The sequence below is a fragment of the Lissotriton helveticus genome, chromosome 5_1, assembly GCF_964261635.1.
Source record: "Lissotriton helveticus chromosome 5_1, aLisHel1.1, whole genome shotgun sequence".
Classification (NCBI taxonomy): domain Eukaryota; kingdom Metazoa; phylum Chordata; class Amphibia; order Caudata; family Salamandridae; genus Lissotriton; species Lissotriton helveticus.
Window position 1 is genome coordinate 1,991,644,055 of NC_136065.1, and position 16,667 is coordinate 1,991,660,721.

General features: G+C 48.2%; 1 protein-coding gene across 10 annotated transcripts in view; it reads left to right on the forward strand.

The window, feature by feature from the left end:
• The window catches only part of LOC144756143 (uncharacterized), a 435,391-nt gene that overhangs the window by 298,898 nt on the left and 119,826 nt on the right, over positions 1-16,667 (forward strand). For all 10 annotated transcript variants that reach the window (XM_078645713.1, XM_078645718.1, XM_078645715.1 and 7 more), the window contains 2 exons: positions 3,427-3,651; positions 4,683-4,937. In XM_078645713.1, coding sequence (XP_078501839.1) covers positions 3,427-3,651; positions 4,683-4,937 — 480 coding nt within the window. The remainder of the gene's footprint in view (positions 1-3,426; positions 3,652-4,682; positions 4,938-16,667) is intronic.

A 16,667-nucleotide genomic window follows, 5' to 3' on the forward strand; every position in this document is an offset into this window, starting at 1 on the left:
GGCGTTACCTGCGGTTCACGGTAGGCCACGAGCACTTTCAGTTTACCGTGCGCCCCTTCGGCCTTCCAACGCCCCACAGGTGTTCACGAAAGTGATGGCGGTGGTCGCAGCTCATCTGCGCAGGTTAGGGGTTTGTCTTCCCCTACCTTGACGACTGGTTGTTGAGGGCGGGCTCGCCCCAGACAGTCGTCAGCCACCTCCAGACTACGGCCGACCTCCTGTACCTGCTGGGGTTCTCCATCAATGTGCCGAAGTCACACCTGTGTCCCTCTCAGAAGCTCCTCTTCATCAGGGCAGTTCTAGACTCGGCGCAGTTTCGGGTTTATCCTCCCGAACAGCGGGTTCGGGATATTTAGGTTCTGATTCCGATCTTTCAGCCTTTATCCCGAGTCTCGGTCAGGTTGATGCTGCGGCTTCTGGGGCTGATGGCCTCCTGCATCCTTCTGGTGCATCACGCATGGTGGCGGATGCGGGCTCTGCAGTGGGACCTGAAGTTTCAGTGGGCCCAGCCTCAGGGCAACTTGTCCGACCATGTCTTGATCTCGGAGGGCACTGAAAGACAGTTGCAGTGGTGGCTCACGGACCGCGATTGGGTCAGCGGCAGATCCCTCTCCCTACCCCAACCGGAGCATGTAGTTTTGATGGACGCGTCCCTCCAGGGCTGGGAGGGCCATATGGGAGAGGCGGAGATCAGAGGCGTCTGGTCTCCGGCGGAGTCCCAGCTCCACAACAACCTTCTGGAGCTGCGGGTGATCCGTCTTGCACTGAAGGCATTCCTCCCCTCTGTCCGGGGGAGTGTAGTGCAGGTGTTCACAGACAACACCACGCCATGTGGTACTGCAACAAACAGGGCGGGGTGGGGTCGTGGACCCTATGCCAGGAGGCTCTGCGCCTCTGGCAGTGGCTGGAACATCAGGGCGTGGCCCTGGTGGTTCAACACCTGGCAGGTTCTCTGAACGCCAGGGCGGACAAACTCAGCCGTCGGTGCATGATGGATCACGAATGGCGTCTGAACTCTGACGTGGCACAAGGTCTCTTTCAGCAGTGGGGAGAGCCTTGGTTAGATCTATTCGCCACAGAAGAAAACGCGCAATGTCATCAGTTCTGCACGTTGGAATTTCCAAGGCGGCACTCGCTCGGAGACGCTTTTCGTCGCGAGTGGAGTTGCGGTCTATTGTACGCCTTTCCGCCTATACCACTTCTGCCCGGGGAACATTCTTTACAACGCAGTACCGTTATAACGCGTCTTTTACAACGCAAGTCGTAACCACGACTTGCGCTGGAGGGCGCTCAAGGATAAGGAATAGTAGATTCACTATTCCAACACCTTCCCTACTGTACGTAGGCTGGTGTTGGAATAGTAAATTTAACTATTCCTAAGTCCGCACCCCTACAGCGCAAGTCGTGGTAACGACTTGTGTTGTAAAAGACGCGTTGTAACGGTACGCGCGGTAATACCACGCGTTGTACCGTCATACATCCCTTCTGCCCGGAGTGCTGAAGAAGATCTGGCGCGACTGGGCCCAGGTTATCCTTGTGGCTCCGGACTGGGCACGAAGATATTGGTATCCAGAGCTACTCAGCATGTCTGTCGATCCCCCGATTCGTCTGCCTCTTCGGGAGGACCTTCTTTCGCAGCAGCAGGGGACGGTCCTCCACCCAAACCTGTCCAGTCTCCACCTACAAGCTTGGAGATTGAGCGGCGACAGTTGAGGCCATTTGAATTGCCTCCTGAAGTCTGTAATGTCATTCTGGCAGCCAGGCGTCCCGCCACAAAGTCAGTATACGCCTGCAGGTGGAACAGATTTGTGGCATGGTGCACAGTAAAGGCTGTGGATCCACTCTCTGTCCCCCTTTCTGAGTTTCTCCTCTTCCTTCTTTCTCTTGCCCAGCAGGGCTCTGCTCTGGGCACCATCAAGAGCTACCTTTCTGTCCTCTCCGCCTTCTTAAGGCTACCTGATCAGCCATCTTTGTTCAAGTCCCCAATTGTAAATAGGTTTTTGAAGGGCATCACACACATGTTCCCTCCTGTTCCATTCGTGATGCCTCAGTGGGACTTGAACCTTGTACTTACTTATCTGATGTGCGCTCCCTTTGAGCCACTTCATAACTGTCCTCTCCGTCTTCTTACTCTGAAGACTGCTTTCCTGGTTGCCATCACCTCTGCCAGGAGAGTGAGTGAGCTCCAGACTCTTTATTCCAAACCTCCTTTCCTTTCTGTCCATCTGGCCAAGGTTGTGTTGCGGACAAGACCCTCTTTCCTGCCCAAGGTAGTCACAGCCTTCCACATCGGGCAGTCCATCACCGTGCCCACCTTCTTTCCGCCTCCACATCCCTCGAAAGAGGAAGAGAGGCTCCACAGTCTAGACCCAAAACATGCGCTCTCTTACTATCTGGATCGCACACGCCAGTTCCGGGTGGATGACCAACTCTTTGTTGGTTACGTGGGCGCTAAGACGGGACGGGCGGTGCACAAGCGGACCATTTCTCGGTGGATCGTATTGTGCATCCAGGCGTGTTACTCTTTGGCTAAAAAGGAACCTCCTGTTGGGCTGAGGGCCCACTCCACTCGTGCCACGGCGACTACTACTGCCCTGAGCTGAGGAGTCCCCTTGCAGGACATTTGTCAGGCAGCTACGTGGGCCTCGCTGCACACATTCACGTGACACTACTGCCTGGACAGTCCAGTCTGGAGAGATGGCTTCTTTGGCCATTCCGTCCTCCAGGACTTTCTGGTGTGATTGTTGGTTCGCAGACCCACCACTGGGGTTGGTATTGCTGGGGTATCTATTCTAAGGTAAGGAATCTATCACTAATGTGTCTCTTTCAGATGCACAAGTTACTACTTGTGTAACGATATATCTGTAAGAGACATTAGTTAGTGATAGATTCCTTACCGACCCACCCATCCTCCCCGTTCTGCGAACCGATATCTAGGGTTAAGGGCATCCCCTTTCAGGGCCTTAGTTTCATGGCACCAGTGTTGGTTCTATCATGGCTCTGCGTATCTGGCGTGGAAAAGCTGTGTATAAGAACTGACGTCAGCGCGCGAGGGCGGCGTCTAAGTACTCCGGCGACGTCATTCCGGTGCGAACGACGGACGTTGAGCCGCGGACGAAGCCTACCGACGCGCAGGGGTAATGCTACGCAAACGTTTCCGGATCCAGTCTGACGCCTGGGAATATTCTAAGGTAAGGAATCTATCACTAACTAATGTCTCTTACAGATATATCGTTACACAAGTAGTAACTTGTGCGATAGCCTTCGAGCTGCTCTCAGCTTTTGAACGCTCCTGTGACGCAACATAATGCTCAAGTTTTCACCAGCTTTTTTTTGGGAGGGCAGCTCTGTACAAGAAAGAGTTGACCATCCCTGTCATCCGATGGAGCTAACATTATTTCTAAGCTTTTTGTTTGTGTCCCACAGGGCTAGATGAAGAAATTCTAAGTGTGCTCACACGGCCAATGTTTGCTGGCGGGATCAGGGTGCTGAAGCTGATAGAGGTTCTCATGCATCAGCGGGGCATTGACCTAGAAAACCTCAGCTGGGAGTTGGGCTACCACGATGTCTTTGACCTTTTGCAGCAGGTTCCCAACAGCAAGCTTCGGGGTCCCTCTAAAGGGGTGGACTGTGTCATCCAGTTCCAGCCAGGTGTGGTACATGCATATGTCTACAAGCCCAGCCATACCCTCTTGTTTTTCCCCACCTTCTGGTATTCCTGTGCTCTTGTTGTATGTAGCCTTCTCACTCTTTTACATTGTTATTTACTTCCCCTCCTCTTACCTTAAACATTCCACTTTCTAACCTGATGGCTCTTCATTGTATTTCTTTTCACAGTGCCCTTGTCTTCCCGTTCTATAGTTTCTCTTCTGTTGTAATCTCTTCTTTTGTCTTTACTTCTACTTTCTTTTAAATAAGTTGATCTGCCTATGTGGCAAGCCTGTTTACCCTGCACACATATGGTGCATTTCCTTCTGTATCCCGAACGCCCTGCAGAATTACCAGGTTCTGACATAGCAGCACCGGTGTCTCCAGAATTCTTAACACACTCTTCCTCTTTGTAGTGCTAGTCAGCTTGAATTCTTAAAGCTCCTATTCCTTCTGACTGCTACACCACTCTGTCATGCAAATCCCTTGTGAGTTCTTAATAACTGGTTTGTCCATGTGTATTGGGAACAGGGTGGTGGAAGACCCGAATTTGGGACCTCAGGAGGAACTAGTGCTGCATGTAGAGGATCAGGTATTGGGAGTGCTAGAGAAAGTGGTACTGTCAGCAGGGACCGAGTGAGAATCAGTACTGCACTGGAGCAGCTGGCTTCTAGGAATGCAGGAGGAACAGATATTAGTGATTCAGGAAGAAGTTCCACTGCACTAATGCAGGGGCTATTGGGAACTTGAGAGGAGCTGATGCTGTACATGGGCGGGCAAGCTTTTAGTAACTTTGAGAATTGTCCATGCCCGCGAGCTAGAGTCCTGATATTTGGAAGTGGCATTGCGCTGGTGCAGGGCAGCAACTCATCCCTGTGGTATCCTCTACTGTTGTCTTGGGCAAACACTTCTTGACCTTGTTATCGATTTTCCTTCATGCTATCCTATCCTTTTCTCATCCTGACTCTAGTTTACCATTCCATGTCAATGTTTCTCTTTTGGCCAGAGTTTATCATCTGGTTTTTTGCACACAGGGCATGCCAATATTTCTGATGCCACCAACAGTTATGAAGAGAAGTGTTGGTTTGAGGACACCTTCCCTGATTCTTTCCTGCCCAGTTCCTCTCCCGCCTCGCAGCATAAACCCACCCCAGAGATTCTGGACACAGGCCAGCCACAAAGGTCAACAACTCCTCGGACACAACTCCACCAGGCATCGACCACCACTGAGATGCACAATACTTCAGCGCAACCAGCTGCATCTATGTCTCCTGAAGGTCGACATTCTGGTGAGTTTTGCCACCCTGCCTCTGAACAAAGACTCTTTTGTTTCCTTATGGATGAGAATTGTTGCTAGTAGTGTCTCATAATTGACAGACCGCTAGGAGTACATGTGATCGAGGACACAGCATAGCTCGGAGATCCTCTGATGACCGTGGTTGGTATATACAAGACTCCATACCAGATGAGATTACATAAACGTTACCTTACTGGTGATGGACCTGTTTTAAGCTATTGCGTGAAGTTTTGACAAGATATCGAATTGCCTGGACACTGGAGCCCACTGCTGAGCATTCAGAGTAGTTGTGGGCTGGCCAGATGCCTTCTTCTGGTACACACACCTAGTGAAAATAATGCTTGGAAAAGCAATGTGAACGAATACAGTAACACAAAAAAAGCATTGAACGATGTTTCCATTGGCAATGTTCTTTTTTGAAGTAAAACAGGCATATTTTGGCACACCGTTAGTGGACTAGGAGGCAGAGAATCGAGTGCGTGGAGTCTGACACAGGTCTACTGGTGCAAAAAGACATTGGTAAGTGTAGGAAAGTGCCCACTTTTTCCTGCTATTTGATGCAATTTTTACAGAAATGCACTGGGTTCCTGCTATCCATGTCACCAGTGCCAGATCTTTCCCTAAAATGGTACAATGCTCCTCCAATTGGCAATATCTTTAATCAATAAGAGGGAGAAGGAAGAAAAAGTGATCCACACGGGTTCCTTGTTTATATATCAAAAAAATCAACTGGGGGGTGGATCACTTGTCCGGCGTAACTAAGGTTTTTAGCAATATTGTTTGCACTGTACCGATAAAAAACCCTCGTTCAGGTACGGAGGTCAGTGGTGGCGGTATATCTTGATTCTCCGACTTACTCCTTAGGAACGTGACCGCATCATCATAGGGTTAGTGGTTCTGCTTCCTCGACCAGGTGGTATCCTCTGGTTAGAGCTGTAGTGATCAGTAATTCAGGGGGTTTCGTAGTGGGTCTCACAGAAGGGGTTTCTTTGTAAAAAACTTGTATAGCCAGATTGAAAAAATTCCTTTAATAGTTCTGGGTTTAGAGTTGGTTTTAAAATCTGTTCCGTGCGTAGGGGGATTCATTAGGAATCACCCGAACTTAAATTTGTCCATAAAAAGGTCGACATGTTTCAGCCCCAGTGTTTGCCCATGTGGGTCAGGTGTGCTTTCTTCAGGACCTAGAGTGCAAAGGGATGTAAGGGAAAAGGTGCGAGAGATCGGTGTGTCTCTGTGGTTATAGACCAATGAGGTCTGAAAATCTTTTTGGATTACAGTATATTAACCTGATTCCTTAGTTGTACCTGTAATTATAAAGAAAAGTGGGGGGAGGGGGTTTCAAGGGAGGAAACATAATGATATATTCTCATTGCTGTTGGGGTGTCCTGACAGACAAGAAACTAGAAAATGGCAATTCTTTCATTCAAGACCATGTCCTTCTACAAACAAAGTTGGCAAATTTCTCTCTTTGTTCTTTGTGAGGTGGTGTGATGTAATGCGCTTTCTATACCTCCCTTCAGCGGTATTGTATTTAAAGGAAGTCAAGTCATATCTACGAGACACAACTGATTTTATTACAAAGATTGAAGGCACACTGTTTGATGAGGAAACACAAGTGATGGTGACACTTGATGTCACATCACTTTATACACATATTCCGCAAGACGAAGCCCTAGAAGTGATGGAACTTTATTTGGACCAAAGAGAACGACCACATAACGTCCCTACTTCCTTTATTGTACAATTGGCTGAGGTGGCCCTTAAGAGTAATTATTTTTAGTTCGAGGACCAATTTTTTGTACAAGTTAAGGGTACGGCCATGGGCTGTCCATATGCACTGGAGATGGCCGTGTTGTACATGACCCAATACAAAGAAAGATTAATTGAAAATAACCCTTACAAGAGCAAAATAAGCCAATGGCTAAGATATATTGATGATATCTGGCTCCTGTGGCAGGGGAGCCAGATGGAGTTAAATCTGTTTTATGATTGGCTTAATGCCCGACATAGTGACATTAAATTCTCGATCCAGTCCAGCAAAACCAAAATGACTTTTCTTGATGTTGAAATCAGTATAGGCAAACAAAGGCTAAGAACATCATTGTACAAGAAAGAAACTGATAAGAATACAATCTTATACTACAAGAGTGCACACCCACAGTCTTAAGGAAAATCTCCCATATGGGCAACTATTGCGCATTAGGAGAAACTGTACGGAGCTATCAGACTATGAAAATCATGCAACATCTTTTTGTAGTGAAGTGATCAAGCAAGGTTATCCTTAGAAACTACTTAAGCACTCCAAAAAACATGCCAGGTTTACACCAAGAGAGAACCTGCTACAGATTAAAGAAAAGAAAGAACTGGAAAGATTAGTGTGTGTCACTACAATTGGCCTCAAAGAATAAATTCCGACAGATTATTCTTGAAAATTGGCATCTTCTTGAAAATCTTGAATATCCTTTTCAGAAACCAATATTTGCCATGAGAAAAAATCCAAGCATTGGCCAACAGATCATTCGTGCTGACATCTCAGTTCCAAAACCAAAAAGCGATTTAATTTTGCAATGGAATTTGAAACCAATGCAGGGCCACCATAAGTGTGGCAATTGCGTGGCTTGCAATAACACCATTGAGGGCACTGAATTTGATTATAATGGAATAAAGTAGAAACATGCCAACTTTACTAATTGTAGAACCAGAAATGTAATTTACGCCGTATTGTGCCCTTGCAAAAAATGTATATAGGAAAAACAAGTCAACAGATAAATGCCAGAATCACACGCACAGATCCAGAATCAAGAAGGAGGTCATTTTTGCTCCGATGGTGTAACATTTTCTAAAAAAATCCCACGGTGAGAATGACTGTCAATGGACAATTTTGGCTGCAATAAATGCCACAAACAGATCCATAGATTTAGAAAAAGTCTTGTTGAAAAAGGAAGCCTATCTGATGATGAAATTTAACAGCATTAGCACCGGATTGAACAGCATGAGTGAGCTGAACAGGATATGATACTACATATCCCAGAATGCACCGTCTATGAGCCACAAATGTTTATGCTCGGCACTGGAGACTTTTTTTACACTAACGTAATGATTGGCGAAGTGTAATGTCACAAAAGAGAGATTACCGAGTGCAGTGGCCCATGGTCTCAGGAAGATCGACGATACTATAAATCATAGAATATACTAGTATCAAGTCTTTAAGTGAAACTACATTTCCCAAGATAGGTTACTCAGAGGCAGCAATTCGTAAGTGATTAGAGGCAATATGTAAACACCCACGAACTTTGTTTCGAATGGAACCGGGACCGCGTAATGGCGGATAGCGTTTAACGGAACATGAGAAAAACTGTTTGGGAGGCACTTGCTGGTGAGTACTAGGCACAACGAGTGTTTGATGAATAATACGTGGTGTGCTATTGATAACTAAACACCCCCACACTTTTACTTTTAGATGAATGCGCCATAAAGAATTATACTCCAACGACTGACAAGGTGGCTTCGTTTGAGAAACTGAACCCGCAAGGTAATTAGTTGAAATATTGGGATTGTCAGTAGACACAATGTCGCAGCCCCGGGGAATAAAGAGCCATAATCCTTCTCTTGCAGAAGGGATACGAGGCTCCGATTGAACTTGAAGGCGGCTTCGTCAAAGAAACCGAACCGACAAGGTAACTGTTCAAAACATTGTTATTGCTAACAGATACAATGTTGTAATCCAGGTCAGTAAAACGCAACAACCCTTTTCTTACAGAAAGGACACGAAGTTCCGATTGAATTTTAAAAAACTAATCCGGCTGGTTTGAGCAAACATCTAAGCAGGTAATTTTCCCACAGTGGCACAAGTGTTCACTGTAGTTTTAAACAGATAGAAACAAAATGAAGTACCCGTTTTTTTTGCAAAGGCACAATTGGGTTTAAGATGCTCACAAAGGAATTCAGCAAGCCAACACCGACAATATGAGATAGTGTGTTCACGCCATTCAGGTATAATAGTCCTGATCTAAGTAAGAGTAGATGTGAAGTGAGCTATTTTAGTATTTTTTTTTTCACAAACAATTCATTACAGACAGGAATAAGACAGCCCGGAGGAGAGTCCTGTGAATGATACACCATTACTCGAAATGCGTCGGCATAGTCTCAAAACAAATAGAGGCGTTGTGGTCTATTTTCACGCTACAACAAAGGAATTTTTGTTTCAACTAAGTTTTTTTTTCTTGTTGTTAACTTCTATGATCTAGTGACTGTATGTGATAGTCATCAAATAGAGGTATCAAAGGAAGGTTTAGGATTTTTTCATCCTTGTTGATCATATAAGAAGTGGAATATTGAAAGAAAACTGCGGTGATATAAAACTGTATCTTTGTTTTTGACAATATTTGTTCACAATTAATGAATGAGGAGCACGATTTATCATTTTTCGAATTGTTTTTTCAAAAACGTTTATAAGTTTCGCGATGTAGCCATGAAACGATGATGTTCTTTCTCATTGTATCAATGTATGAAACCTACAAATTAAGGTCATAAGTAAAAAGGTCAAAATTAAATACCGAGATGAACAGAAGAAATGTGTTTATCTTTAAGCAGGAATAGATTGCGTATTTTTCAGCAAATCGAGGTGTAGGCTATTCTTTGAGTGATTATAGTTTAACGGCCCTTCCTAGCCCTCGTCCCACTGGGCCTAACTCCTTGTGTTTTTTTATACACCTACTCAAGCGCATGAATATCCTCAGAGGTGATTAGTGCAGTACACAAATCGTTATAACATCGCTTTGGAACCAAGAATGGCCCAGGCTACAGTTTAATGATAAAAGCCCCTCTTAGCTAAGCAAGTGGCGATGTTTTCCAGGTAACTGATTTACATCACATTTTCCTCTACTGTATTCCCTTTCCTTTCTTGAATACGTCTATGACCAGTGCCACTATACAACAGGGGAAGACAAAATTATAGACCTGTTTGATCAAATTATGGAATATGTGGCATCATATAAATACAGTGGTATTGCCCTGACCATAATGCTACTAAGCACTGCACCAAAAGACAAGAGCATATCTCTGGTCGCTTGGCACAACACCAAAAAGGCTTCTCATACAGTAGCCTAACACATGCAAAACTATGCCTACCATGCACTCCACAACTGCGTAACGTGACCCGTCCCAAAACGTGCTTCTTCACCCCACTTAGGGGGATGTTGTGCATTTGAATATAAACGTATATGAGATGCTACAACTGCCAAGCATATTTTACTGTCCATAAACGCTCTTAACGTCTCACTGATGTTGTCCGCACTATGCAAAATAATGAAATATTAAAGAGTGTCATTAGAAGTGCTGTCTGGAAGCTTTAATACTGCAAGTAGTTCTTCTGAGTCTCAACATGTGTTTCTACATTTGGAGGTTTTCACACACAAAGATAACGTGTCGACTTTGAACAAAGCCGAAATGTGCATCACTCATGGACGGGCACCTTCTGGTGGTCCAGGTGGCAGGTGCTGTACAGCAGGGCTCCGAGGCCTTGCTGTAGACTTGCCCCCCGCAGGCACCACACACCTGTCTCTGCCTCTAGCTCCTCCAAGGTGCTGCTTGTCGGGAGAGTTCGGACAGCTGCCGCAGGACCAGCAGCCGAGATCGGGTGCTCACCTCCTGCTGCGAGCCCAGCCGCACCCCAGGCTCCCTAGGAACTCTTCAGGGTTCACTGTTCATGTGGGAGAACCAGAAAAATCTGAAATAAAATCTCACCACTTCCAGGTGTCCTTTGTACTGTCCCGCAGTTCTTCGGAGTCCCGGTGGATTTCTGCTGGTTTGTTTCCTTCACAGGAAAGAAACCTAACCGAGGATTTGATGTCAATTCGGATATGTTTTAGTGCCGCAGCTAGAAACAAATGCTTTGTATGGAATATAGTATAACTTTGTAAAAGAAATTAGTTTTCTTTCAATAAATCTCTGTTTACAAGCCACAGAGGACAAACCCACACAGGAAGGACCACAGTTTTCTGAGCACTGCGCATGGTGTCTGGGCTAGGTTGGATGTTGCTGACAGGATCCCACTGCAGAGCTCTGTTGTGATGTCTGAGTCGAATCTTAGATATTACAAGTGAACATAATAGCCATTTTAAATACACATGCTGGACACTGGTTCCCCAGCTACATGATGGTTCACTGACACTACAGATGTTTGGTATCAAACATCTTGTATTAGGGGAGCGGAGCTTGCCAACAACGATGGCGGACGCCTAGAAGAGGAGCTCTGCGCTGTCACCCACGATCCTTGACAATAATCCTGACATTGGCGGAGCCTTGGCGTAGCGGAAGGTGTCTCGAACATCCCTGAGACAGCCGACACAAGTGTGGGGAGTCTCGGCGGCGTCGGACTGCTGGAACGGAGCGTACAAACAGCAGAAACTTCGTCGGACTGGGCCGCGACGTCGCGAGCTTACGTAAACAGCTCCCCGGCGTGCGTCACCCGACGTGCGGCCGGACCTGAAGCCTTGGTCCCGGCGGGCCCGGCAGACGGACATTGCCCCGAGGGGAAAGACTCACTGTGGCTGAGACTCGGGCCGCTGACTGGTGATTGGAGCCCGGAGTGCCGGCTGGGTCCCATAAGCCAGACGTGTGCAGGGCAGCTGCGGTCGATACGGCGGTGAGAATCTGAGGGCCTCGGAACTGCTGACCTACGGCCCGGACGTTGCAGACAGAAGGGGCTGTGCCTACACCAGCAACGAAGCCCCACACTACTGCTGACATCCTGCGGGCCCCGACACCAGCCTGCTCGGGATCTATATATACAGGGGAGCGCAGAAGAGCGCGGCGGGGAGTCATAAGGCTAGGCACACCCGCGGTTCGCCACCGCTGCCTCTGCATACCACACGGCCATTCAAGGCGCCCACTTGAAAAACTCTGTAGATTGCCTCTCCCTATTTTGTAGCTTTCTCCTTGGGGCAGCAGGGTGCGGAGGGGCAAAGCCCAGCAGCTAAGGTGAATACCGGGCTGACTGGACACACACTGACATCTGCGACACTCTGCGAGGTGGGGCAATAGACTCTGAGGAGCTGGAGGAGTGGTGACCCCATTGGAACCGCAAGTGCAGCCCGACGCGAGTGCATTGGCCGGACTACAACACTGTAGTCTACCCCTAAACCACGAGCTGTGAGGCCCGACGTCTCTGCGGCCTAGCTGGCAAACATGGGAAAAAGCGACAGGACTCAGACGAAGCTAGCTTTCGAACAACGGCGATCGAGAGCTACGGACCCTCCAGAGCTCGAGCCCACGCAGCAGAATAAGAACCAGGAGGGCTCTATCTACTCAGATATTAAGGATCTGCTGGTGACAATGGAGAAGGGCCTCCAGGACAGCATGGCGTCGATAGGGACTAAGATTGACGCCCTCACATACCGCATGGATCGCATGTCAGAGAGGGTGGACAAACATGCGGAGCGTCTCGACATGACGGAGAGGCGCCTGACTGAAGTAGAAGAAGCACAGACGGAGCTTGATAAAGACCGAAAGCAACTCGGCAGACTCCTCCAGGTCATACAATATAAGTCAGAAGACTTGGAAGCCCGCTCGAGACGCTCGAACATACGCATCACGGGGGTTGCGGAAACTACGCACACTGGGAAAATGGAGCTATTTGTTGAAAAATTACTGACCACCCTGCTGGGAGACAACATCTTCTCGCCCATGTTCATTGTGGAGAGAGCGCATCGTACGTTGGGCCCTCTCCCATGCCCGGGGGCTCCCCCGAGACCAATTATTGCAAAACTTTTGAATTATCGGGACAGAGAGACTGCGATGCGGGTTGCCCGAGAGAAAGGGAAGCTGCAGTTTGAAGGAGCGGATATCGCCCTATACCCTGACTTCACTGCGAAAGTACAGGAGGAACGGCGGCGCTTCGCTCCATATAAACAGCAACTTCGCGACCTGGGGCTTGATTATGCCATGATGTACCCGGCAAAACTGCGGATCAGCAGACAAGGACATTCACACTTCTTCACGGACCCTAAAGAGCTTCAAAAGTCTCTGAAGGTATGGACTAAAGAAAGACGGAGCAGCCCCAGGAGCCAACATGGAGAACAGGATGATAACAGCCATCTAGACGAACAGGAATAGGCTGGCCGTTTCCATTTTGGGCTTTTTCACCTGGCAGCACGAAGGTGAGGTTGGATATTTGCGTAAATGCTGCAGCCAACTCAACAGAGGCCTTTGCTCGCTGTACAACAACGAGCTACGAGGACTAAGGGGATCGATGAGTGGACTTCTGACTTGGTGAGATCATTCCTTTTTATATTTGTCAGTCAGCCAGCCAGAGACTTCAAATTGCCGGGGGCTGTGATGGCACCCACAAACAGCGCAATCTGTATTGTTGGCATACCCGAATGCTTTTGAGGGGAGAGAAAGGACCGAGATGGGGGGGATTTTTGGGGGCACACTGTGGCGCGCTATAGGCTCACGCCGACTGACACGACTGGGGTGATGGCGCTAGGGGCGACACTGGGGTACACCTTGGTGTAGAATTGTTATTTGCTTCCCTGGCGACCTCTGCCCTAGCGCTGTAAGCACCAATGGTTCCGATCGGGGCCTGTTTGGGGTATTTGGGAATATTTGTGGGGGGATGTTTTGTCCTGCTAGGCCGAGTTGGGGTTGGTCTGCTGTGGGTGGGGGGGACGAAGGTTCCTGAGAAGGGGAAAAAGTTATTGTACCAGTGCGAACACACCGAGATCCTCGAAACCAGGTTCAGACACAGCTTATCGAAATACAGCTCACGTTTGCGGTGAAAGCGCCACACTGCACGTCCAGATGCCACATACCCTCACTGTGCACCCACTTGACGATATGTTAGGGATATGACTGATCGCATAGGAAACACAAATCCTGTTAGGCTTAGAGCGCTCACGTGGAATGTGCGAGGCCTCAATGACCACAGGAAAGTACGTAAAGTGCTTAGCTACCTACAGCGGCATCATGTAGACCTAGCCTTGATTCAGGAGACACACCTACCAAATGATAGTACGATGCTGAAATGTAGAGGCTTGGAGGGCAATGTGGCAGTAGCGGGATTCACAACACACGCCAGGGGTGTCATGACCTGGATTAACCCAAAGTCGAAATTAACACAACAACTCCTAGAAGCAGACACAGAGGGCAGATTTGTAATCACTAGATGTACTGGCCTAGGCATGTCACTGGTAATTGTTAATATATATGGTCCCAACTTTGACTCCCCAGACTTCTATCAAGCCCTGGCGAGCAAACTTCGACGCTACGACTCTAGCGACCTCTGGTGGGGGGGAGACATGAACCTCAACCTTGACCCTGCCCTTGGTAGATCTGCGGGCACGAGTCGGAGACCTGCGGCTGCTGCCGTCGAACTGCTAGGTGTGATGACGTGCCTTGGCCTGGAGGACGCTTGGCGCTCCCGCAATCCACAACAAGGGGGCTAAACCCACTACTATGCTTATCATGACATACACACCAGGATTGACTATTGGCGGGTCCCTGCCTCCAAATTAGGCATGATAGATAAATGCAGCGAACTCCCTAGGACGCTCTCAGACCACTCGCCTGTACTTTTAGAGCGGACAACTGGGGGAAAGTTTATCCCGCCATTCACATGGCGGTTCCCTCCCTATTCTTTACTAGATTTGGTGTTCAGGGGGGAAATTGCTGAAGCTATTGAGACATTCTTTGAAACTAACATAGGCTCTGTGGACAGTTTTCAGACTGTCTGGGAGACTTTCAAGGTGTATATATACGAGGAGTGGTGATGTCCAAACACTCAGGAGTGTTGAAAGCCATTCGGGCACGATTGGCAGGAATTGAGCGACAGCTAGAGGCCCTGGAGAAGAGACATGGAGAGAGTGCTGATAGCGATGTGAGCGAGGAAATCAAAACGCTTCTAGCGGAATTCCACGACGAAGCGGACACGGGAAGTCAAACATATGGGAAAATATGCCACAACCAGGGTGAATGGAGAGCGTGATCGACCTGGTGCGCTTTTAGCCAGAGTCATAGGGGGGCGGGAGAAAATATCAACAAATAACAGAATTACAATCCGACACCGGGGAAGCACTTACTGACCCGGCTGACATAGCTACTGCCTTTAAAACCTATTATGAGAAACTGTATACGACTAAGGGGAGGGAACCTCAAAGACGACATTGAGGATTACCTAGGGCATATTGACATCCCTGCACTAAAAGATGCACACAGGGAATTCCTCATGCACCCAATTGACAAAGACGAAATATCAGACGCCTTGGCGAGCATGAAATCTGGAAGCGCCCCGGGTGCGGATGGTCTGACGGCAAGATTCTATAAAACATTCAAAGAACAGCTGATGCCTCATTTGTCAGCTCTTTTTGACGACTTATGTGTTGAGGGATGTATGCCAGAATCAATGAGAGAGGCTCTCATAGTTACCATCCCCAAGCCGGGTAAGCCCAGGGAGGATTGTAGTTCGTATAGACCCCTGTCCTTGCTAAATGTTGATGCAAAATTGTTTGCTAAGGTGTTGGCCACAAGACTAGCTCTCTTGGCGCCTAGACTTGTAGCCCCGGAACAAGCTGGCTTCATTCCAAATAGGAACCTCACATATAACATCCGAACTGTATTGGGCACATTGCAACATGTGCGGCAAGACAGGAAGGCGCTCGCGGTTTTCCTAGATATGGAAAAGGCCTTTGATTCGGTGGAGTGGACATTTATGAGGATGGTCTTGCGGCGCATGGGACTCGGACAGCCTTTTCTACAGATGATTGGGGCTTTATACTGCGGACCTCGGGCACGAATTAGAATAAATGATATAGTGACAGACTCATTTCCGATCACTAGAGGCACCAGGCAGGGGTGCCCACTCTCGCCACTTCTGTATGCACTGGTAGCAGAGCCTCTGGCTTGTGCTCTAAGGGAATACCATGGCAACGAAGGTGTGTGCTTCCCGAACTACAAGATAGTGGTTTCAATGTACGCCGACGGTACATTGCTATACGTCCGTGACCCGGATAGCAACCTGTCTTCGGTCCTGAGAGAAGTGGTCCGCTTTGGCGTGTTGTCGGTACTCCGAGTCAACTGGTCGAAGTCGCTTGCGTTTCCCTTGACCCCGATCACGCAGCCTACTGACATGGAGTACCCACTTACTTGGACCATGGACTCAATTAGATATCTGGGGGTTCACCTGCATACGGACCCAGAGACCATTTTCAGAGCAAACTATAGGACAGCTTTCAGTAAATTGGAAGATGATGTAACTGCCTGGTGCAAACTTCCGCTCTCTCTCTTGGGGCGGATTGCCATAATGAAAATGGTTGTCCTCCCCAGATTTTTATTTTTATTTACGACCATCCCGATGGTGCTTCCTAAGATCTTTTTCCAACGGCTCCAGCAGGTGATGACAAAGCTGGCATGGGCGGGCGGGCAACCTCGTGCGAAGTGGTCACTTCTCACACTGCCGTACAGAATGGGGGGTCTGGGTGCACCAGACCTGGAGCTATACTACCGAGTGGCACAGGCCGCACATTTACACACATGGGTACATGGAAATCGAGACATACCACACGTTAAAATGGAAACCCTGTTTGCTGGCCCTTTTTCCCTCCCATACACGATTTTTTAACCAACTGATCGCAGGACGGGGAACCTAGACTCCCTAGCGGCTACAAATCATGCTTGGCACAGCCTTCTTCAGAGGCAGAACGGAGTTCTGCTGTACTCCCCTATT